This window comes from Calonectris borealis, chromosome 4 (assembly GCF_964195595.1).
Source record: "Calonectris borealis chromosome 4, bCalBor7.hap1.2, whole genome shotgun sequence".
NCBI lineage: Eukaryota > Metazoa > Chordata > Aves > Procellariiformes > Procellariidae > Calonectris > Calonectris borealis.
Window position 1 is genome coordinate 54,587,551 of NC_134315.1, and position 24,595 is coordinate 54,612,145.

Below are 24,595 nucleotides of genomic sequence, written 5' to 3' on the forward strand. Positions count from 1 at the left end.
GCGAGGTACCGACAGCTAAAACCAGCTGTGTTTGCACTCATTTCTATTGCCAGCTGGATTGTGCAGGAGCATTTCTAGACAGCTCGGCACCCTCTCTCCTACCTCCCAGCCTGGCCACCAGAGCCATTGCTTACTGCACTCTCTCTCAAGCACGCTCCCAGGAAGAAAAAGTAGCCATTCCTGAAGCACGTACTATGTTTGCAAAGGATTGATTAACCCCAACTATCTCTCTTCAGCTTTGCATCCACCCATTCGTCTTTTTGTCTCTCCATCTATCCAGTTATCTCTCTCAGTCTTTTTTTCAGTGTTTTCTGTTACAAAACTGGGAGTGTCTGCCTTCTTGGAAATGTACAGCCTGGAAATGTACCCTGAGATAGCATATACAATTATGCTTACTCCTTATATTATTACTAGAGTGCCAGGGTCCAAATACTTCTTGGCATCCTTTAATGCTAAATGCTCATTTGATCAATAAATAAAAGAATTCAGTAGCTTAGCTGAAGTAGAAACTAAATATTAGTAGCCATCAAAATGTCTTTAACTTTCAAATATATAAATCTACTGATGTATTGACATCTCAAAACTACAAGGAAGTTTAACCAAAATGTTCAATCAAAAGGAAAATAAGCAAACCCTTATTCTTTGTGTTATTTATACATGAAAACAAAAGGTAACATGCCTGCCTGCCTGTCCCTCTTTGATTCACTTACATCCTGCAATGCGTTTTAGACGTATTGTTCAGGTAATCCCGCAGTTTTCTTACAGTATCCCTGAAGGTTACTCCAGCTGGTTTCTGGGGGTGCTCCCACCCAGTGAGACCCAAGCAATGGATTTTCTAGATACATCTTTCAAAGGAAGAAATAAAGAGAGCCTAAGGTACCGCAGATCTCTGTCCTCCAGTGCAGACAATTTCATAAACACCAGAGCCTGAGCGGTCATTACTCAAAATCCAAACCAGTAATAGAAGACGTAATATGACTTAAAAAATACAAAAAGGAGAATTGTCTTGTACCTGTTTTATGAGCTGAGAAGTGCAGCAACCTCTAGCCCCCAGTTTCATGACAGCTAATAAAAGTGCAAGAGCCGAGCTAAAGACCGCTTCCGTGTTTTGGGATCTATCTCTTTCTTGATTTGTAGTGCTCTGAAGGAGACCGGAGCTCCAGAACGGGAAGCAGAGCCATTCACCCGCTGGGCACAGGCAAAGTCTTGACCCGCTACATCATGCCCCTCCGGCAACTCCAGACCAGCATCTCCAGCCCATTCCGCCCTCTTCAAATGCAACTGGTGCCTGACACAGGGGCGAAGCGAGGGCACCTCTCTTGAGTAACTGCACCAAGACCCCGAGGGACTTCCAGCTGTGCAGGTTTGAAGCATGCAGCATTGCAGTGCGGCTCCTTCGTGTGAAACCCAGCTCAGCGCCCAGCCGAGCGCAGCCCCATGGGGCAGGGGGGCAGTGGTGGAGCTGCATCCCCTCACCTACACTGCCGAAACAGCCTCAGGAATGCTCTGGGAAGACTGTCCATCCAGCGGGGAGAAAACGAGGCTCTTACGAGGGCGGTGAGTAATAGAAGAGCCACGTGAGGGGTGTCATTAGAGTCACACAAACTTGCGCGCTTAGGCGAGGAGGCTGGAGAAAACCTCGTGGCAAGGAGCAAACCAGGGCAGGCTGGTCCTCAGAGGCACCGGCGAAGCAGGACCAACGGCTCTGCTCCAGGGCTCCTCCAACTGGGCTTTTGCAGCCAGCCGCTGTTCTCACTGCGGGTCCATGGAGCCAAAAATCAGGATTAACAGCCCCACTCCTAATTTTGTCTGTACCAGCAGCTTGCTGACCACCTGACGAGGACGAGTGGCAAAGACGAGGTGGGCCAGCAGGAGTTAGGCTGGTCACAAATCAGACTGTGGTGTAAAAACCCAGCGCCTGCTTCCTACATTCTCCGTGGCCTTTTGATGGAAACAAGCAACACCAGCCATTTTCATACCACAAATTACTTCCATGTTTTCTGTGAGCCCTCCAGAGGGGAATTCCTGTGTCTGCTCACTCCCCAGTGCTGCCTCCCGCTCCTCTGGTTTCCATCTAAAAATGGAGATAATTATACTTGCCTCTCTCCGATCTGTTTTTCCTACTGCAAATAAAAATGCACAAAGGCTTCTGATGAGCGTGATCTGAGCTTTCACTACGCAAGGGCATCCTTTCTCAGGGGGCATTAGCTTTGTACTTCATAGCCAAGATGGCCTTCATTAATTTAAGTGGTATAAAAAGAAAATATGTTTAAGAAAATAATGTGGAATGAAATAATTCCACAAATCCTTCCCAAATTTTATTATGAATAGTTTTTAAGTTAGTGGATAATTTTTTAATCCAATGTATCATATTTAATGTTCTACCAAGCCAAATCCATAGATACCCCCAGCTCTTTACATTTCTTCCTCTGTTAGCATAATATACTGGGCCAAGTGTGACTACTGTTTATTTTAACTTTGCAAAATTGATGCCAGCTTCATATTTTTGAGACAGATCGGTCCATTTTGGTACACTTCCAGAATAAATCCTGCCTGTTCTTTTAAAGTGGGGTAGACTCTTGACATACCACCATTGTGACTGTGGAAGGCATTTCTGGCACACGTAATGAGTGATTGACTTCCCTGCTTGTTTTCATAGTGATAAATATGTGGTACCATTAGGCAGGAAAACAAAGTATTCCCAAAAAATCTCTGCTAAGCACATTTTGGAGTTAATGGGTTAGTACAGATACATCATATTCTCTTCTGTGCTAAGAGGTATTTGATTCCGTGAAATTCACTCGCTCCCACATAATTTAAACCGCCAAAATGGAACATCGTATTTTCCCTTTTGTGCACATGTAAAAAGACCAGGCAATCTTGCCAAGGTTAACTATACAATCTTGTTAGGCTTCTATAGATTTCATTAATGCCTCATAAACGAGAATCAATAAAACTCCTTGCACGCAGATATAAAAAATGACCTTTCGATTTACTCTTTAAAATACGAAAAAAAGAAATGTAATCAATAGACATCATCAAAACTTCTCTGATGAGAGCTCCTGCAATGGGGAGTTTAGATTAAGAATTCTTCAGAGAAGTTATGTTCCTGCTCTGAACTCCTTCCTAAGGGACTGCTCCTGATCCTGTTGGGAAGCTTTGGTGGGACTGCTCATTTTAGGCCACAACCTTGCAAAGCTGCGTATTAGAGGCGTGGGATTACTCACACACTGAAACACAGATGTGTGCAGAAGTGTCGTCACACTTCAAAGGTTAATAGGACTGCTCACGAGAGAAAGGATTTTTACAGAACTGTGCCTTTACTCCCATTTATGCTTTAAATTTTCCTTTGACATTCTTCCACAGGTATGAAACCCCACAATGCTTAAATTGACTTTGTTGGTTCCTTTTATGTAATTTACAGCTTAGCGTACTCAGCAAGCACACCAAAATGACACCTGTCTCAGCATCACTGATAACAAATGGCTCTGCCCTGGCAGCAGCGCTAGCTCTCAAAAACAAGGGCCTGATCCATGGCCTTTTCGCTGAGACTTTCCATCTATTTTGCTCCCAATTCCTCACTCAGACAGCTTGTGGGATCCCATTTTATGTTGCCTTTGGTTTTACAGTTTCCTCTTGCATTCAAACATAATAAAGACCCTCTGATATCTTTTTTTAGTGGCTAGATGGACCAATTCAGAAAATTCCTCACACTTCTGCAAGATTTCTCACGCGGATAAGGAACAGCCTCACATAAAAAAAAAACCAAACCAAACCACAACAACATCAAGTGATAACCTGGTGGCAATATTAATTTTTTGTCTTGTTTTTAAAGTACCTCTGTTATTTAGTACGCCTCACAGCCACAATATCATAGATAGCTCATATAGATAATGACCATTTATTTAAAACAAAACAAAACAAAACTTAAATTCACGTGACTTCTCTTTTGGTTTTCAAGGAGTTCTTCGTCCCCGCTTGCCTCAGCTCATACCAAATCGTCTTCCAGGCTGAACCGAGGATCCTGAGGTCTTTCCCAAAGCAGCATTTGCCGCTTCAAACATTTCTCTGGCATTTCTTTATGGGCACCTGCTGCTGGTAGTTCCCAGCGTGCTGGTGTCCGAACAAAACGGAGCCCTTTGTCACCGTCCTCCCTTTCTTGCCTCAAGCAGCATCATGCATAACATGCTTTGGTAATCTTTAAACAGACCGCCTGCGTGCATTTTTGTCTGTCTTGTGGTTTTGAAGTGGCTAGTAAATACATACTGCTCTGCTCCCCAAAACATATTTTTTATTTAGCCGGAGGATCAAAACACCGTCTTTCTCCAGCCTCCAATCCCACAGATAAGTTTGTTCCCATCTCAAGTTTTCATGCAAGAGAAAAATTGGATGTTTAGTCTGTATCTTGTGTTTATAAACATGTATTCTGGGGAAAAGAGGATGCTTTAACTTCTTTGTACAGTGCAGTATTTGTCTTACCACCCAGGGAAATAAAAATAAATACTGTAGTGTATTCAAAACTCTTAATTCTCCACAGAAATGTATTCTTTCCACTGTTACTAATTAATATTGGAAACTGCTAATCCTAACAGGTCAATTTTTGTATGTTTTAATTTTCCATTGCCTACTTTGAGAGAAAATAATGAGGAAAATAAAGTTTTATTTTTGTTTTTGATCTAAGATGATCAAAAGTGACCGGTCATTGCCGTAGCTAGAAAGACAGCCTCAATAGTACAGAGACCTGCTGAGAAAAGTTCATCTCAGGTTTTGATCAGAAGTAGGGTGATGTTCTCAGAACAAACAACTGCAGAGAGTGGGGGCAATGTGGACATACAGCCTTTTCGTTTTAATTACTAAGTCTTTGCCGAGGCTTTGCATCTGTGGGGTGGTGGGTGGCTGCAAAAACTACCAAAGAAAGTCTTCTTTTTAAAAAATGAAAAGCTCAAAATGACTTGTAGTCATAAAACAGCATTCTACCTAATAATTGCCTATCTCTTCTTTAGGCTTTCTTAAATGGGACAAGATCTTGTAAAGATACAGACATTTTCCTCCTGATTTTAGTGGCAAAGAATCTCTGTTAACACTGGGATCGCTCTCTGACGTACTTTGCAGTGTCTGCTCCTTTCTTTCCATTTTTTTAAAAGCGTTCTTAGAGTCATGGAAATTTTTTCTGTCCAAACAGACGAGATAGAAATCTCTCCACCAGGAACACAGCCTTACAGAGACGGTAACTGTTAACAGCCCTCAGCCGGTGCAGACCTGAGGCTCTCGCTAAACTCGGGGAAGCTGTGTTGGTTTACACAAAGTGAGAGGCTGAGCTGCAAACACATTTTGCGAAGGCCAGCTCTTCCACTTAGAAAGTTCAGCTATCCGAACATAATCAGAAGTTTCCAAACCTAGAGCCTGTGGGCTGAAATTTATTAGGAACAGATGGGGCTAAGTGGCATACACAATTTACCTGTGCACCTAAATACAGTCATATATATTTATAAGCATAAATAAACCAGCCGGTATCCATTTCCTCACGAATCAAAACACCTTTGGCCTTCTCGAATTCCAGACCTACGCTGCTACAACTACTTGGTTTTCATGCACACAAGTCATACCTGTGGCCCTCAAGTCATGAAAACTCGGTGTTGCACAAATTCTCGTTAATAATTTTGGCTCCTATAGGAAGACTCATGCTGCCGATTAGATAATGGCGGCAGCTGAAATCTAAAGGTCACATCACCTAATAGGAAACAACCCAGCATTTGATAAACAACCCAGAGCACAACTCAGAAGAAGTGAATTTTGAAGCTAGGGCTATTGTCAGGTAAGGTCTTTACCCTTGCAGGTACGTGCATCTTCCCAAAGAATATTTCATGGTCAGTAAGACATTTCCTTGGCAAAAGACTTGCATGGGCCTTTAAGCTGGGTTTGTGGGAAGGAAACACGTAAGCTTACATAAGCTATTTCAGTCCAGAAATTCCTTATGGTTAGGTAATTATATATATTAATAACTTCCCAATGACAGTGTCTGGATGCAGCCTGCACATACACATAACAAAGCAATTTAATATTGTTCATGCACTGCAATGTTCTCAAGCAACGACTTACACTTCAATGCAAGTTCTCATACTACAGAAAACTAAGAATTGGGACTTCAGCTTTCCAAAATCAAAGCAGTGCATTCAGGAACCCCTGTCATCTCTCTAGAGACAACAACCTGCTACATATTTCATAGTAACACCTTTGCAAATCATAGCGATGTATTCCTAGGTGCCCATAGGGACACTTGATACTGATCACAAGATAACGATACCACGTGTTATTATACTGATCAAAATATACTCATATATCTTAAAATACTGACCATCTAAAAGCAAGGCAAAGTTAGATGAAATCTGATTATTAAAGAGTATGATTTTTTTTTTTTCCCTTAAGGACTGCCTTAAGCAAAACCTTCCCTGGTACATTTATTTTCTAATATGCACAAGTAATAATAAATAGGCCAGTATTTGTATTTATTTTTCTGATGTCATTTCAGAAAACAAGCAATACAACAGTTTTTAACTTGAACTGTGGGTAAGAGTTACTTTGCTCAAACAAACTAAACTTCAGTAGCTGACAAAAAGTGAAGTCATTTAAGATTAATTTTGACCTTACAGACTGTGTGGCAACTACAATTCCCCACAAATGTACTTCCATGGAAGTGCTAAAGTCCACGACTCAAAATAAGGAACTTCAACAAGAGCAACCAGACTCTCTTTCTTTAGATATACATAGAGAAGAAACAGAAAAAGAAGCAAATTCACTAGAAAGTCTTTACATTTTTTAGTCAAATTAGAACCCTTTTCATAACTGGGGAGTCAGAAATGCATTTGTATAAGCCCACCAAATTCCAAAATGCCTAGATACCGTAACAGCAGAAACCTTGGGAAAATCACGTTAAAGTCAGACATATCACTGAGAGCTGACACAATCAGAACATCCCAGAAGTTTTGCTTGATACACGCTTTTGCTTGCATAAATGACAGCATGCAATCATTTATTGTCCTTAACTAACTGCAGAAAATATTAATGGCAGCTTAGTGTGCCAGTTAAGCCATGGATCTTCATCTGCCTCCTACAAAAAACCCTCTGCTGAGCCACTTAAACTGCTTTTCCCCTGCTCCGGCGTGGGTCCTTCCCACAGGCTGCAGTCCCTCAGCATAAACCTGCTCCAGCCTGGGCTCTGCAGGGGCTGCAGGGGGATCTGAGCTCCTGCACTTCCTCCTCCTCCTCCTCCTCCTCCTCACAGGGGCCACCCCTGCGGAGCCCCGCTGCCAGCGCCTGGGCACCTGCACCTAGTGCAGGGGAGCAGCCGAGACACCCCGCAGCTTCCGTCCCTCCTGCGCCCAGGGGCTCCCTCTGCACGGACACGCACCTCGGGGAGCTGAACGCGTCCGCAGGCTTTGTTCATCCCCGGCAGGAGGGAGGACAAAAAATTTGCAACATTTCCCAACGTTATCGCCTACCTGATAACAATTTTTAGTTGTGCCTTTTATTTTAGTTGTGCCTTTTATTTTGGGAGTGGGGTCCTAAGCCTGAGAGGCTCACGGCTCAGAGGAGACAGCATTCATGAAGGAGCCTGGCACAGTTTTGGAGACTAATAATTTCTTCAAAGAGCGCAATGGCCAAAACATCTGAAAATTTATGTCAACTTTAGTAAGGGAATCCAACTGCAGAACAAGGGTAAAAAATCCCCAAAGTGACCATTTTTCAAATTTGTCTTTCAAAATAGTACTTTGGTTACTTTATTTCTTATTTTATTTTAGAGGTTAAAGAACATTCCCAAGTAAACAAAAATTGCAAAATGTTTTGTTTTACATGACTGTTTTTCAAGGTCTTTGTTTGAGGCAGGGCAAAATGACTTGAGGGATGATTATAAATCTTTTCCTGAACTTTCAAGGCCTTCCGTGGAACTGGGCAAGCTACACGCAGAGTCCTAACTCACAAAGGCGGTTTAGTAGCCTCATGCAACCTCAAATATTCTGCAGTAGACAGACTATCAGTCTCCTTTTCCTCCTTCTATTTAAATACAGGCTCAAAGTCTTCCCAGAGAGAGGGGACCCAGCACATAACACAGTCTCGTGGGTCCGCCAGCGCTCGACTACAAACCTGGCTCCTGGTCACCTTCAGTTCTCACAGCCCTTTGGGCGCCTGAATTAGCTGCATCATCAGCTGCTTCTAAGTGTTATGCACGTGTTTCAGGCTTAGTATACAATATACGGACATCCAGACAGATAAAAATAGTAAAACTTCGAGAAAGACAGAGAGTATTGGCACTGCAATGCCTTTTCCAATGAAAAATTTTCACGGCGGTATTGGAGCAATCGTCCCGTGCCAATGTGAATGGCGTCATTTTGCAGCTCCAGCATAGTTCAGTTACATAATTCTCCCAGCGCATGAATGTGTGTATATTTACTTTTTCATCATCAAATCCAATAATGATTTTTTAAAATAACTTTCAGGCAAAGTAGTGCAAGAGATTAGGAAAGAACATATGGGAAAAGTCACTTTTGACTTATGTTTTATCCTTAAAACCCAAAAGTGGATTCAGTATTAAAATCAAAGCACTCCAAGTATATTGTGAAATATTTACAGCTGTTATTACTGCCTGATTTATGTGTGCTAGAGACCAGATTATTCAGACTGGTTTCACAAGCAAAATGTTAGTAAACAGGATTTTGTTTGGCAATTATATTAAACATGTCCATATAAGCTTGGAATTAATTACAAACGGTATTTTACTGTACTTGATAAAAGCACTAAGCAGCAAGAACTAATGATGGCAAAAAGGTCTTCTCTCATTTTCAATAAAGCTTTCCATGTGAAAATCTGTCAACATGAAAAAGTTACTGCTTGTAATTGAAACCAGGCTTTAGTTCAGTAATGTGTTTACATGTTATGTTCCAGAAGGGGGAAAAAAATGCAATTGAATTACTCTCCTTAAACCCTGTGGTTTGCAAACACACGATCTGCTCTGGGCCTGCTACTGATATCAACTCCTTCAGCTTGGGAAGACAAAAAATTGAAGTTCAGCCTCACGACAGATTCGAGAGTTTTGCACTACTAACACAGTTTGCTAAGAGTTTAAGTGAGCCCTTCAGATGTGTTCGCAGGATTTTTGCAGTGGGTATCTCTACCCACATCAGGCATTTAAGCTCTACTCCTGTCAGTACTTGTACAAGGTTTCACTAATGGATGGATAATAGCAGAGAGGAGGCGGAGGAGGTTACAGTAATACTTCACCGTACTTGGGAGCACGTCAGTAAGCGACTAATTATCTCTCTGTTTCCAGCTCTCACATTAACTTACTAAGCGACCCTTTGCCTGTCTCCACAATGGCTTTATAGCACAAGATCTATTTTCAAAGCAGACTTGAAAGTGACTCTTCAGAATTAGACCGGTCACCAAACCGGGTGCTAAACTGTGCTTCAGTGGGTCCCACGACCGCAGTACGAGGACCTCAGTCTGCTGGTTGCCTTTGAAGATGAATAACAAGTTCATCACCTGTCACGCTTCTCTTTACCAAGCACGCACCATTTTTTCACCATACTTCTCAACCCCCTTTTTGATACACTGAGATAGGTAGATGCTATTTGCTGCGCCAATGGTTAACTAGAATTTAAGGCCATAGGCATACAAACACTATCTTGATTACTTTAAATGTTTTCACACTACTGTAATGAGACATATTTCCTAAACAGCCAGCAAATAATCTTTTTTCTCCATGGCAACCCAGTGCTCCACATGACAAAGCATCTTGCTGACTTCAGTAGAAACTTTTCTTGAACAAGGTCATAATGTATTTAATGGTAAGAACCAAGCAGATAAGCAGCTCTGTGGTTGTCCTGTGTTACAGAAGCCTGTACACTAGATTTGCTAATCTAGCTTTACTTCAGAAACCTGACACACTCTGCTTTTCTTGTAACCGTTTTTGTTTCTTGCTAATGCAACCAGATGGTAACTTCGGTTTGATTACAATTCTCCCTACTTTAATGTGAACTCTTCATCTTACTACTATCAGATGACATTTGCTTTCCTTAATGTACATAGTTTTAGCAAAATTACAAAAGTGCTATTGCTGCATTACATGAAAAATTCCAACATACATTTAGCTGACATAGCATCAGCTGCTGTTTAAACTGGGCTTAGCTAATGGACTTTTAATGTCAGTGGGGTTATGTGCAGTTACTGGCTATTAGCAGGAATGAGCCCTTTCTATAAAAATCACTTTTCCTCAAGTGTGTTGTTTGAACATTCCTTCCTCTGATTTAGTGACTGTCACCAAATACAAAACAAATGCAAGGACGCTGGAATCTACTGTTATCTTTAAAACCAACTTAACCTCAGCCCGGCCTCCAGGAGCGAAATATGTGTTCTGAATTGGTACTGGTGGATATAAAGCTTTAAAGACAAATGACCGAATTTTCCTTGTTTTGCTCAGGTGAGTAAATCCCAAGCAATCCAGTGAAACTAATCAGAGAGAAAGCAAAATTTGATCAAAGTACTGCCATCAATTGATTTCCTTAAGAGAAAGGATCTTCGCAATGAAACCAAGTACTCATAAAATAAGCTCACCAGTAAAACGTAGCAGATGAATAGTCCACACAATGTCACTTTGTCATTTTAATTCAGTTTACTTTGAAAATGTTTCTTATAAATGCAAATTTAAGACTTTCCTCTCGAGACTACAAAACGATAGAAATGTTTACAAAGCAAGTAACTAAATTAGGACTTTTTTTTTTTTAAAGATTTGGAAGGTTTTATCTCATAGCTGTGTTTACTAGTTTACTACACAGAATTAATATATAACACTTAGCAAAAAAAAAAAATCTCCATGCAGAAATAGTGCAGGACAAGCAAAGGACAAAAGCTAGCAGGAGCTGAACAATTTTCCCTTTTCCAGTGCTCGTTAAAGGTACATGGCCCTTCTCATTCTACTGCCTAACCCAGGATAATAACTGCTTTTGTTACCAGCTACTAGGTTGCATTTCTAACTCAAGCCTTCGAAGCCCATACTTTTAGTAGTAGAGGTCTTCAGTTAAAAAAAGACTGATTGCTGAGGCAGGAAGTTGCCACACGTTTGTATGTAATAGATATTTATGTGGATATCTGCCTACAGTTGGTGACATTTGGCTGTCAGTGTTTTTATATGAAATAACGTAACAAAACCCAAGAGAAAAAACATTTACCTGGAAGAATCTCGCCAACGCGTTTTCAAGTGAGGCACTGTGTTAATGTCTCTACAGAAAAGAGCCACATCGCTACACATAAGGGAAATGGAAAGTCAGAAAATTACTCCAATTATTTTTTTTAAGCTCAATAACACAGAAAAACTTGCCAGCAAAAAAGGTGAGATCAAGGTCCACCCATCCTAGAGTCTCACTCTACTGCGTCGACATATTTTTAACACAGAACCAGATCAGCTTCTGATGTCTGCTGGCTTTGAAATTAATGCAGCTATATGGTCATAACCTGGCCTCGTATAGTGTAAGTCTATCCTTGGTATAAGCACTAGGGATTTAAAAAAACAAAAGGAAACTGATAGCAAACTGACACGTCCCCGTACTGAACTTTGTAGCTACAAACTTTCTAGTTACTTAGGAACTAAGAAATGAGGAACTTCCCATTTGCTACAGCACAGCTATTTTATATGAGGGAGAGAAGGAAAACCAGCACTCGCACTCTTGCCAGCAGAGATCTGCTGCATAAGATGATCGCTGCATTTTATTTCAGCAAGAAACTGAAAAAGTTACCCTCACCTTCAGAAACTGGTGAGGAAGCAGAAAGGAAGTCCCTAAAGCTACGTTTGCAACATCTGCATGAAAGGAATTTGTAATGGGGATGACTTGCCAAACACTAGTGCAGCTTTGGGGCCACAAAGCTTAGAGCAAGGAATACTAGTAGTTCATAAGCCAATTCAGCGAGATTTTCAGTGAATGACGCTGGTACAAGGGCACATTCACCACCATTTAATTACAGCCCCATCCCTTAACTGGACAGACTTCTCGTTTCCATAATCAACTCTGATTTTCAGATCTGAAGTGACAGAGTTTGACAGGGGAAACTTTATCTCCTCCCAGCTGAAAGCACCACTGAGTTTTGTCCTAATCCTAAAATAAAGAGGTTTCTCTATAGTCTCATCTGACTGCAGACAACCAAAATTTCACCTCGCCACTACCCTGTTAGCCCCGGCTAGTCACCACTAGTCACGGCCACTCATCTTTTGTATGTGTAGAGCTGCAGAGCAACCAGGCGGACACATGAAGTTGCTGATGTTGTAGGGCAAGGTGAGAGGAATACATCTGTGCTAACTCCATGAGCAACTGGCAAAACTAGGAGATACATTAATGAAAGAGAAGATTAATTCAGAATAAGGCAGTGTGCATGTCTGTACTCTGAATTACTCCCGGTAATTACCTGTGCTACAGTCAGTGTAGGTAAATCCAATGCACATGAGAACAGCATTAGTCTCGCTTGCTATTCTGCCCCAGTTCTTATTCCTCGATTTCGGTATGACTGAAGTGCAATTAACCTCATTCAGCGAGACCATATTACTATTTTCGCTCACTATGTAAACTTTCCAGTATAAACACATATGTTGGGACTGGATAAGACAAGCGATGTATTTAAACAATAAATAAATACACCATATCGTAAGAGTGCAGCAATTTATGTTCCAGCCATTATTTTAGCAAATTTATGGTTGGAAGATAGCTCTCCAAGAAGCTTTGAATTACTAATAATCCTGTGGTGATCACTTTTCACTGCCTGACGTGAAATGCACTAAATTCAAGCAAAGAAACGCCTGGGGAACAACTATCAGTTCAAACAAGTTTCCAGAACGGCTGCGATAGAGTCAACCTCTTTTGACAGATCATGCAAGGCTTACTTGCACGTTTCCTTGTATCTAGCTGATGAAATTCAAGATTTCTCAAACAATCACATCCAGCACTCAGGGGACCAAGAAAAATGCAAGCTTTCCTTTTTCTCAAAGGACACACCGTTAATCCACAGAGCTTAACATTTCAACCTCTCACTCAATAAGAGACTAAGAAATAAAGCTACTTTACTTCTTGAAAATAACTAAAAAGGGATTGGCAGGAGCTACCTAAGAAGAAAATGCTCAGCTTGTTGCCAGGCCAGTAAAACCTATCCGAGCTCCTTAGCATTATTGTTGATAATGTTACCTCAACAAGAAAAAAAAAAGATACTGATTTCATTGCCTAGGCAACCTCATAGCTTTTATGACTCGTAAGGCAACAGGGTCCTCTGGACCGCCAGTCGTGCATTCAGACGAATGAAGTACAGTTGAATAAGATAGTCAGATTAAACCCAAACGCACAAAACAACCCAGCGCAGTGATCCTTATTCCATTTACAACAGTGCTGCAGTCATCCACTGGATCCACTCTTGCTCCTTCCGAATTTGGGATAACACTGTGGATTTCACTGGGCAAAGCAAATCCTCCCGCACCGCCTGCCACCGTAAAGTCAGAGCTTCCAGGAAGCATCCCTGTTTCTGAGCAACAGCATATGGGTTTGCCCTTCGTCTTTTATACATATTTCTAGATACCAGCAGATATAAAGAAACCATTAGTAAGACCCAACAAATTCGACATTGGGAAGGTACCTGAGAGCCTTCAATGTAGCATTCCCTCCATAGCAACCATCTTTGGGATTGTCAGACAAGAAGGAGGATGGACTGGAGCACCAGAGCCTTGGGCACTCAGAAGCCTCTAGTTCGCATTTTGGCTTCCTTACACATTTGCTCTGTACCCTTAGGCAATTCCCCTTATATCTCTCCACCAAATAGAGATAAGTATACCTGTCCTCCCAATCCCGCAAGATGGATTAAAGATCAAATAGCTAATGCAATGTGACAAATAAGAACCTCCCATTGTCTCTAGCAACGCAAACATGTAGCAAAACTATCCTAAAGATGCAACTGCAGACGTCCCCCATGGGAGGTACCACCAGCTGAGACGAGCACGCACAGCTTTTTGGCTGCCTCTTCCTGTCCTGCCTGTGTAGGACTCGTAACGAAGGAAAGTGAGAATCTGGGGAGGCGCTGATGCTCTGCAGCATCGCATACTGACATAGGGGATGCCCCTGCCTCGATGGGATTACTGCACAGTCACGCAAGCTAGAGCAGCACTGCTTGTATTTGCAGAACAGCAACGGCACTCGCCTAAATCCAGCGTTGCCTGCCCTTCCCTGGCAGCATGAAGGGCATGTCTGGCACCACTGAGAATCTGGGTCTCTGTCTCAGTCTGCATCACAGTAAAATCACTGTGATTAAAAAAAAACAAAGAAGAGAGCGAGACCTAGAAATTGCTGTGAATATATGCCTTACCAGTGCTTAATCAGGACTGTAAGTGAAGTTTAACAGTGAGGTTTTTCACAAGGCTGGTTGGAATATATGGAAAAACGGAAATGGAAATGAAAACTGTTATTGTCGGAAGACTTTACAACTTTTAACTTTTTCATTTTCACTGAACACCTAACAGATTTTCAGAGAGCATAAACAGAAAGAGTTTGGCCAGTGAGGTAAATATTTGGGTCTTTATTGACTAAAATAACTGAATCTTTTCTGGGTTTGATTAAGGTTTCTTGTTTTTTTTCAAGCTCCCCCCAGCAAATGAAGAAAAAGGACTCTGTTTGTTTGTTTGTTTGTTTCCCCCGGAAGTTTCCATGTTGATAAAAAGGATATTTTTCAGTGAAACTACTTTTGCATGAAGCTTTTCTTCCCCAGCCCAAACTTTTAGATAATAATGTGCCAGGCTATAAAGGAACTCCCCAAATCCCGGCATTTGATGAATTAGGAGGAAATCCCATGTTTCCTGCCTAACGTACGTGTGATTTGGGATGGAGTTATAAAAGCAAACAGGAAGCTGTTCTAGTGATGACTACCTAGGGGGAAAGCTGTATACAAGCATCTCTGAGGTTTCTGAAAGCTGGGAAAACCTCTGGCAGCTCTTGCCCACTGTTCTGACTCGCTGCGCTTTCCTTGTGCCTGTTGTTTGTACGAGCAGAGCCAGCCTCGAGGAAAGCGACTGGAACACAACTACAGTTTAGGGCTTTCTTCTACCTTCTCCGGCTAGCGTGCACGCCCACGGCTTACAGTCAGTTTTATGCTACATCCTTACCCAAGAAAGACAAATCTAAAGACAAAACCCACAACTGATGCTCTGCAAAATGTTTAACAGTGACAATACTAAATAAATCCTCTCCCCATCACACCGCTGGAGTTTGAGGTCAGAGTATCTGCAGATGACCCCATTAAATTAAACACAGGGAAGAAAAGTACGTGCAAAATTAAGGGGAATTTTGTTGTTCCTATGCGTTCACGTAAGCTTCTTTATAATCATTTCCCTTTCAGCACAATTTCAAATGCTTGCTTACAAATGATGCAAATTAAGTCTTTCTTTGGATACAGTTTGCCTCCCAGAAGACTTAATACCATTTCCTTCAGATCGCCTCTTGGATAATGTTATGATGGAAAGCTCCAGGGGCGCCTGCTCCCGCGACTGGACTCTACCGAGCACACGCAATAAATCACTTAAAACACCACCATCCCTTCAGTCCTTGGAAGCAGTTAGCACTGAACTGTGCCTCTGCACAACATTATTCTGCTGCTGCGTTGACGGAGATTGTAGCCAACTGGAAAAACCGCTGCTCATCTCTTACTCCTCGCTTTTAATCCTTGACTTACGCTTTAAAAGCTTGCGCTGTTTTATACCTCCAAGTCGAACGTGAAAGCAAAGATGGCTAATGTAAATGACAGGCGATGTAATTACTGCTTTATTGGCACTGATGCCAAGATCGCTGCCTGCTAAACTTGAATACCTCCACTGGGTGGCTAACAAGATGTGCACTTCACAAACTAGCGCAACCCTCTCCCCACTCGAAAGGGAGGAAAGAGGGAATGGGAAAGGGAATGCCATTTTTTCCTATAGTGACATGTAGATAGTTATATGAAACATATTGCATAGGCAGAGCACTACGATTAAATTAACTTTCATTTCAAAGATAGCCTCCAGTGACGTGTTTTCCATGACAAACCAACGATGTGAACATTTGAGACTCACACTGAGTCGAATCCTCTGACTAAATCGCAGCAAACTGTTGACTACTTTGAGCAATGCAAATTTACCTAGGAATTCTCCTTTGCAACAGCAATTAACATATTTTGCTGATAAGCTGCATTTGTGCCTTTTTCCAGAAAAAGGAACCAGAACTTCCTCAAAAGTCCAATGATTTAAAATCCAGAAAGACACCAGAAAGCAACAAACATAGCCATACACTATAAAATGGGTTACTCCAAAGAAGATTACTTAGCTGGTAGCACGAAATAAATGTAGCTTCACTTTTCAAAATACAGATCTCCTTAGTATTTTACATATATACAAAACTCTGGTCCTATACTGTATGGAAATACTCAATTTTGTCCTAGTCAGCCTGGGTCTCACCTTCCATGGGAACTGATGTTGCTTTGCATCCTATTCAACTGGACTGGACAGACTGCGCCTCAAAACACCACTCTTCAACTTGCACAAAAATCTAGATATTTACTTGAAAATGTCTAATAAATATAATCCACATTTTCTCCTCTCTTGCTGCGCAGACCAGCTATGGAACTGATTTGCCTGGCTTTGGCACAGAGCTGTATTCCTGTTTTCAGATGTACTGTATTTGGAAAATTAAATTAGGAAAATCTTTTTAATATGGTTAATGCTGTTTCCTGTCTCTGACTTTGGATGTCACACACAAAGCTAGTCCCAAAATATAGCGAATAACCCAGGTTTAGAACCATTACCAAAGAAAAAAAAAAAAAAAAAAAAAAAAAAGCTGTGTGATGAATGATCCACATAAAATGATTAAGGGTAAATATGCACAATAATTGTAGAAATGTTTAGATACACTCAGGCGTTCTTACTGTACAGAGGGATAAATGACACTGACAGTAATGCTGAAAAGCCATCAGAAGGGGGCTGTATTTGATGTATATACTTTTTTCCTAACTGTTGCAACCAGCTGCTAGAGACTGGAGCCGGAGGAAGAGGAGCCCAGATTCTGGCTCCTGTGTTCCCGGGGAAGAACCCCTTCTCCACGGACAGATCCATCCACTTCATTTTACTCCTTCTTAAATTGCACCTCAGTCGGCAAAGGAAACCCGGTGGCTGCTTTGCTTTCAGCGAAGCCTACTGCAGTACTAAAATGCTACTCAGGGCGAGTACGGGCTACCACATCCAGCCCAAACTCGTCAACGTCACTGAAATTTGCCAGAGCACACCGCTTTAAAACAAATTAATGTTCCAAAGGGACATTATCCATTCACAACGAAATACTACTTGGCCCTCGCTTCACTATCACAAATACTATTACACCCACATGATCAAATACAAGCCGTCCACTGATGCATCAAGATAATTAAGTCCTTTTCCCCCCTTTTTTCAACAAGATATGTTTAGATATTTAATTAAGAAGTGCATCCCCAAAAGGTTAGTACATTCAGATGTTATATTTCACTTTTTCCACACCAAGCATTTTCAAACTGCTGCTGTTGCTAATACAGACTATGCTGGGGCAAGGCAAATATCTGCACATATGGCTCTTTTACAGTTTTCTTTTTAAATTATCACTTTGATTTAATTAGCTTTGAGGGGTTAAGCATAAAAAAAGTACTCTTTTGTTGTAAAGGAACAACTGAAACAAAAACTCATTAATATGTAGTCCCTTTAGCTTTTCTATCCATCTCTTATGCCATCGTTATTAGCCCATAAAGCTGCCTGAACCATGCTTGTCACTACAGATAGTTACCTGACCCTCCCTTTCATCCCACCTACACCCCAAAAAGGTGGGGGCCACAGGATAAGTTCTTCAAACAATTTTAATGCCCAAAGATGGGGTGGGAGGGAAGTAGAGAAGTGCAACAGCTGAAATTCAGTCTCTGCTGATTGAAGAGCCGAAGGAAAAGTTGCTCTTATGGGAGATGGCACTGAAATACCAGGCAGGGGTAGGTGCTTGGGCCCAGGGGTGGCTGCTTTTTCTTTCACAGTTTGGGACATTTGAATTCTCATTCTGATGTAGCTTATCACAGAGGTATAACAAATGCAGCAAACGCCAGATCAGAGTTGCTTCTGGCTTGATAATCACTATGGCCCCATTCACCCCACTTTGAGAATTAAGGGCTGTCTCTATCATTGTGGCCATTTCCTGTTCTCTCCTGATAACAGCGGAAAAATACTTAGACAGCTTCAGATAAGAAGATAAGAAATGCTCATAAAACAAAAAGTGTATTTAGTTCTGCTGAGAAGCTCACAGGAGGATGCTGAGATGCAGTGATACGAATCTCTCTGCCAGGGAGTGTGGGGGTTGGTCCACCAACTACTCAGTTAATAAATTTATTTTCCACGAGGCAATGGAAAAGAAAGACATGAAAGCAGAAGCCCCAGCAATGCTCACGGCCTCCTTAGCCTGCTTCAAAAGATAAAGATAGTTGGGGAATGGAGAAGCAAAGCAAAACAAGAAATAGTACAAGCAGCAAGTACTGGAAAAAAATGTACACACCCTCTTTCCCTTCCCCTCCTCCCTTTTCTAAATCGTAACTATGTGTTTGCTGTATGAAGACACCACTTTAAGGGTTTCCTCCTTTTCAAGGTATCACAAAGAAAGATTGAATTTTTTTGCACAATTAAAACCAGCTGGCTCCAGACCCACTGAAAATCAGAAGCCGAGACCAGTTTGGAGTGTAACTTCCACGTGTCCTGTTTCTATTGCTCTCAAAGGAATGCAACCAAAAAGACTAGAGGGGTGTTTCCATTTAGAAGGAGACGGACTGAATGGAGGATGACTTTTTCTGGAAAAAGAGGTTGGGTAAGAATCGTTTCAATGTTCACGCATTTTTGGAAACGTGTAAATAAAACAGAGGGAAAACTTTGACCGGTGCTATATGATGAGAAAACTTCCTGAAGAGGGCATAGTTAAACTGTTGATTCATTGCCTCACTGAAGCACCACATACACATACATGAAGATCCCCACAGCAAACACCAATCAGAAAATCCTTCAGCTCTGGGAAAGATGCCAAAACCAGGTCTGCACCCAAATTCTGTGCCTGGTCCTCACAAACGGCAAATAAAAATAAAAGCAAACGTGGAAAAACAAGTCCAAGACGAATGACTATATCCCAACCACATGCCCTGGATTTTCCACTCTGTTGGGAAAGTTTATCACACACCGCACAACGGGAAGCGTTGCTGAAGAGCTCTCCGTCCCTTTCTGGGTAGGGGAGCACTCCTGTGTCCCGTGACAGGTCCCGCACACGTGCTGCCCTTCGCAGCGCAGGCGCAGGGGGCCTGGCTCCTCTCCCCTCGTGGCATTTCTGTCCCACGGCGTTGTGGAGGGTATGCATGGAAAGGAGAAACCGTCTGAAAGCGTGGGGTATGCCCTGTGGCACCGAGATTTGCGCTCTAGAACAGCCAAACGCAGGGGGTCCTCTCTTCCCCGCTCAGGCCATCTGTCATGCGAATTACCCCGTGTCCTGCCAGCAGAGCGGGCGGGCTCCTTTCTGCTCCAGGTCCCACTATCTGAGAGCATCTTTCCTCTTCAACACCCCCCCATCTGCACAGACTGATATATACCCACTGACATCTAGGTCTACATGCACATGGTACTATTAAAACCTTTAAATGCATAACATCAAACCTGTCCTATCTCAGACATGAAACCGACCAGTGAAAGGAAACGATGGTACGTAAGTCACGGAAGAAACATGGCATGATGCATAAGGGATTTTTGTACTCTCGCTCTCTGCTACCCTCTTTTCATGACCAGCTTTCTGCTCTTCCTGCGAGACAAACGCCCCTGTACGGGCGAGTGAACGTGACTCTGAGGATGGAGTAAGTATCAGCGGGAATGGGCTGCACCCAAGCAGCACCGTTACATGTACAGACATGATGTACAGTGCATCCAGCCCACTGGCAGCAAGCTTACGGCTCCCGAAAGCCTGCCAGGGACATCGGGAGTCAGAGTAACCAGCACCGTTCTCCTGTCAGAAAGGCCATAGAGGAATGCACTTTGTAATGGCTGGGTGAGAGCACGGGGTCAGATCTGTGCAGTTGTCTTAAGTGCCTCTCCACAGAGTTGACGGGGGGAAAACCAAGCATTCGTCCACTGGCATTATGCTAACAACTCCAAATCAAAGCTTTGGTGCATATTATTATTTCTTGGTGGCATCTATGGAAAAAACCCCCCACAAAACAGCTTGTAAAATTCCTTTTCTCTTGCTAACCATATTTCCAAGTGCTTTAATGAACCCGCACATCCTTGCTATGCACAGCTCTGCCCACTTGCAGCAGCAACCTCTCTCTCTCTCCAGTGCTGAGGAGGTTGTAGAAAAGTATTTCCCAGCAAAAGCCACCCATTTCCACTTTAGGTCTAACTCCTGGGAAGAGAGAAGAAAAGCACCGAGAAAGTTTATCGGACATCAGCTCGCAGGAGAAAAAGCCTCCCGCTGTGGCTGTCTGCCGGGTGGGTGACACACTGAGCCAGGGCTCTTTGTGATGCTCTCAAGACATCGCTAAACACGCACGGAGAAGCAAGGCGTTTTCACTTGGAAAGGGGAATTTATACATGGGCTACAGGGAAAACAGATCTAGATGTACTCCAGAACCCCCGACAAGGGAGGGGAAAAAGAAAAAAAAGAAGCATAAACAGAGACACGGTAACTCCCTCCGGGTGTATCATGTTTTAGGCACGAAGAAGGAGGGTGTGGGGGGGAGACGGGGGGCTCACGAATGACCATCGCCTGCAGAGCCCCGGGGCACGGCTGTGCCGCTGCAGAGGGCCACCCGCCTCGCACCTGCCTTTCCCACGCACCTTGCCAGCCCTCCGGGGCGCACCGGCGCCGCTCCCCCGCCCCCGAGGGCTGCCGGCGGGGCTCCTTCAGCCCAAAGCACCCCCTCCGGCCCCAGTGCCCCGCTTCAGGACGGAGTGCAGGGAAACGCCTGTCCCGGCCAGGCTCAGCAACGACAGACCCGACCCGGCGGGGGCGACCGGACCCCCCAAACCCCGGCGGGGGCCGTGCATGCGGGGGAATGCGCTGCTTGCACAGATACGCACAGAAGAAAAAAACCCACGGCATAAATTCGCATTTTCAGCCCGCACCCGGAGGATGCCCCGGCCCCTCTCCATCCATCCCCCGCCTTACCTTGCGCCGCGGAGCCGGGGCGGCTGGCCCCCAGGACGGCCAGGGCGGGGAGCACCACGGTCTGCAGCAGGTATCCCAGTCCCAGCCCGCAGCGGGCCGCCGTCCCCTCCAGCCCCTTCCCCATGGCCGGGGCAGGGGGGGAGTCGCGCAGAGCCGCGGAGCCTTTCTGTGCCGCCTCTGCCTCCGCCAGCCCCGTCCCACCGCCGGGCGCGGGGGGACGCGGAGGGGCGCGGAGCGGCGCGAAGCCCCCGCGAGGCGCTCAGGCTGCGCGGGGGGCGGCGGGGCGAGGGGCACCGCTCGTAGCGGGGGGGCAGGGGCGCTGCATGGCCCCGCGGAGGGGCGCGGAGCGGCGCGGAGCCCGGCGGAGCGCTGCCTTCTTCCCGCGGGCGGCTCGGCGCGGCTGCCTCCACCCCGGGGGTGGGCGGGGGCCGGGGCCGGGGCCGGGGCTGGGGAGAGGGGGCTGCGCCGGCCGCCTGCGATAAAATGCGAGCCGGAGCGAGGAGCAGACCCAGAGGGAAGGGGGCGGGGGAGGCTGGGAGCCACCCGCTGCAGAACCGGCCCCCTTTCGCCTCCCCCGCCCGCGCCCCCTGCGCGCACACCCGCGGGCACACTCGCACGCAGATGCTAGTGCACACACGTGCGCGCATGCACACGCACAAACACACACTCACACACCCCCCTCCCCAGCCCACCCGGGCCGTGCAGCCGGGAGAAGCCCCAGGAGCCGGGGCTGCGCTGGCCGGACCCCGCTGCACCCGTGGCTCTCTCGTCCCCACACTGTCCCTGTGGCCGTGACACCCCCACACACCTACGGGGCTCTGGGGGGCCAGGGCTGTCCTTAGGGAGCCACAAAATGCAGGGTGGAGGAGCCCCATGCTGGCCGGGGGGCACCCGTCTGCTCCCACAAGGAGCAGGGTGGGGGGCAGGGGGAGAGGCAGCACCAGGAGGGATGTTGGGGAACCCTCCCCACCCCCATCCCTGGGGAACATCTCCCCATTTGCTCCCGAGGGTCTCTCTCTTAAGGCTGGGGCGGCTCCCTGCCAGACCTTACCCTCCCACCCTCCTTACACCCCCAAAAAGCTCTCCCTTGGCCTCTGCCTTCATCACGCGCACACCAAATCTCACTCAGTGGGATGGCAGTGCCCACATCTCAGGTTCGCCGCTCAACCAGGTTTTACTGTTGCTTTCTGGGGCTTGTTTTTGTTTTTGTTTTGGTTTTTAAGTTGCCTTTCCCTTTGCAGAACCCAGGCAGGCTGTCCCCAGCAGTGACCAGACAGACCCAACTACTCAAACGCCAGGCTTTGCCAATTCCAGGGGGTTGCGGCCCCACAGCCCTCCCCACACCATGACACTCTAGGGAGCATTGCCTTCTCCAGCCCAGAAGCTCCCCCAAGCAGGGCTGCGTGCGAGTCAAGGAGCGCTATTTGCCTCCGAGGCGTGGCTGGGATTTTCCCAGAGACCCTGGCTTTTCCTTCTGCCCCGGCAGGAAAACAGTAGCAGCGTTGCTGATGCTGCAGGAGGGTTTCCCAGGGGCCACAGGAGCTGCCTGCCCCCAGGGAGGCTCCATCCCACCTGCCCCCTGACTTTAATGCCCTTCCCAGGGAATTACCCAGACGGTTCCCATCTCTGGGTTTGGGGGGGTGGGAGGGGTTTCTCCTCCACAGCAGCTGACATTTGGCTGCAGTGCAACAGGAAAGCAACATTTCTTTTTTTGTACAGGCACAGAGCAAGAAAAAGGGGCAGATTTTGTTCTGGGCGGCGCAGCTGGGTACACCTGGAAGGTGCCCGGGGAAGGGTGCGTTTCAAGCCCAATAGGCTGATTAACCCAGAAACTCTAAGCAGTCCTCTCCAACCAGAGCACTCCAGCTCTCCATCTCCTGGCTGTACAACGTCTTTTAAGGGCGCGAGTCCTGTACACTTCAAACACTACGGCATAGTTCAGAAAACATTAAGGCTCCACCATAACCTGTGAGTTAAGTCCTGAGGCTGTATAAGCGGTGGAAAGGAAACTCTCAACTTGCAGCCATGTTCAAAGGAGAATGTGGCTTCCGAGCAAGAGCTTTTTTGATTTCATGCGCTCCTTACATTGATCCCTAGCCTTGTGTCTCAGGTTGGTAGTCAACAGAGCAGTTCCCCATGTATGATGTTTGTTTGCCAGTTTTACCGTAACTCTGTAAGTTGGGAGCATCTCCCATTTGTTGGGTATTTACTGTTTCCCCTGTGCTAGGGGAAACTTTGCAAAGGCAAGAAAAGAGACCCCTGAAAGATGTCACACGTGGAAGATGTATTCGTTGCAGCACCAGCTGACGGGCACATCTACTGCCACGAGGGATGGGGGAGGGAGGGCTTGCTTCTCCATTAAGTGGAGTTAATTTATTTTTGATGTTTTGGGGCTTCCCAGGAGTAATACCTATAGTTCCAGGCTTAGTTTCTAGTTAGTAGCTCAGTGACCTCATTAAATAGGTCCATCCCAATTTCAAGATGATGTCCCTGCAGCCCTGCCCAGGGATCCCTGGTGGCTGCCAACCCGTCAGCCTCTCTGCCCGGGAGTAGGTGCACGGGGGAGCATTGCTGCTTCACAGCCGTGACAGAAGTGACGGCATGGGCACCGCAAGCTCTTGCCTTGGAGAGAAAGCAAGTCTTTTCCCAATACCCACGGTGTGGCGGACAACAGAAGAACAAGGGTACTGCAGCCTGAGGTGTTCAGTAGTCACTTTTCTACTGGAAGTAGATATACCTTTGACATGGAGAAGATGGTTCAAGCCACAGCAACGAATAGCTAAATAGGGGTCTTCTCTGGAAAACGTGCTTTCAAATCCTTCTATGCTCCATTACGCATGACAGAGGGCATCCAAGCATGCTCCACATGCCTACATCATGGAGCTTCCTCAGAGGTCCTCCATGCACTGACAAATGACACTTGTGCCTGGGCCATTCCTAACACCATTGCGCTGGATTTTGCCCATTCAGGAGCCAGTCTGTCCCAAGGGCTCTTTACCTTTCTCCCTATGAGATAAGCAGAATTATTAGCCCAGCTTAGTAAATTTCAGATTTGACACAGGAGTTAAAGGACTGAGATAATTCAGGGATTTGGGATTGGAACGTGCAAATTGCCTGGGTTTATTCCAAAAGTGTTTTTTTTTCCCTGATAGAACCTGGCTGGGAAGGTGTTTTCCCAGCTGTTTGAAAAGTTAGTGACTAAAAGTACATGTAATGTAAGTTTATCTCTTTGTCACCTTTAATGTCCTTAAAAATGACTGTATACCCTTCATAAACTCATCTGAAGCAAATATTAATCTCCAATTTTCATACTTAGACAAAAATACCAAGTGTCAAACAGTTTGCATTGGAAA

At 45.0% G+C, this 24,595-nt stretch overlaps 1 protein-coding gene across 2 annotated transcripts in view; it reads right to left on the reverse strand.

The window, feature by feature from the left end:
- UNC5C (unc-5 netrin receptor C) overlaps positions 1–21,366 on the reverse strand; it is a 268,008-nt gene extending 246,642 nt beyond the window's left edge. For both annotated transcript variants that reach the window (XM_075149588.1, XM_075149587.1), the window contains exon 1: positions 21,243–21,366. In XM_075149588.1, coding sequence (XP_075005689.1) covers positions 21,243–21,366 — 124 coding nt within the window. The remainder of the gene's footprint in view (positions 1–21,242) is intronic.
- Positions 21,367–24,595: the final 3,229 nt, after the last annotated feature.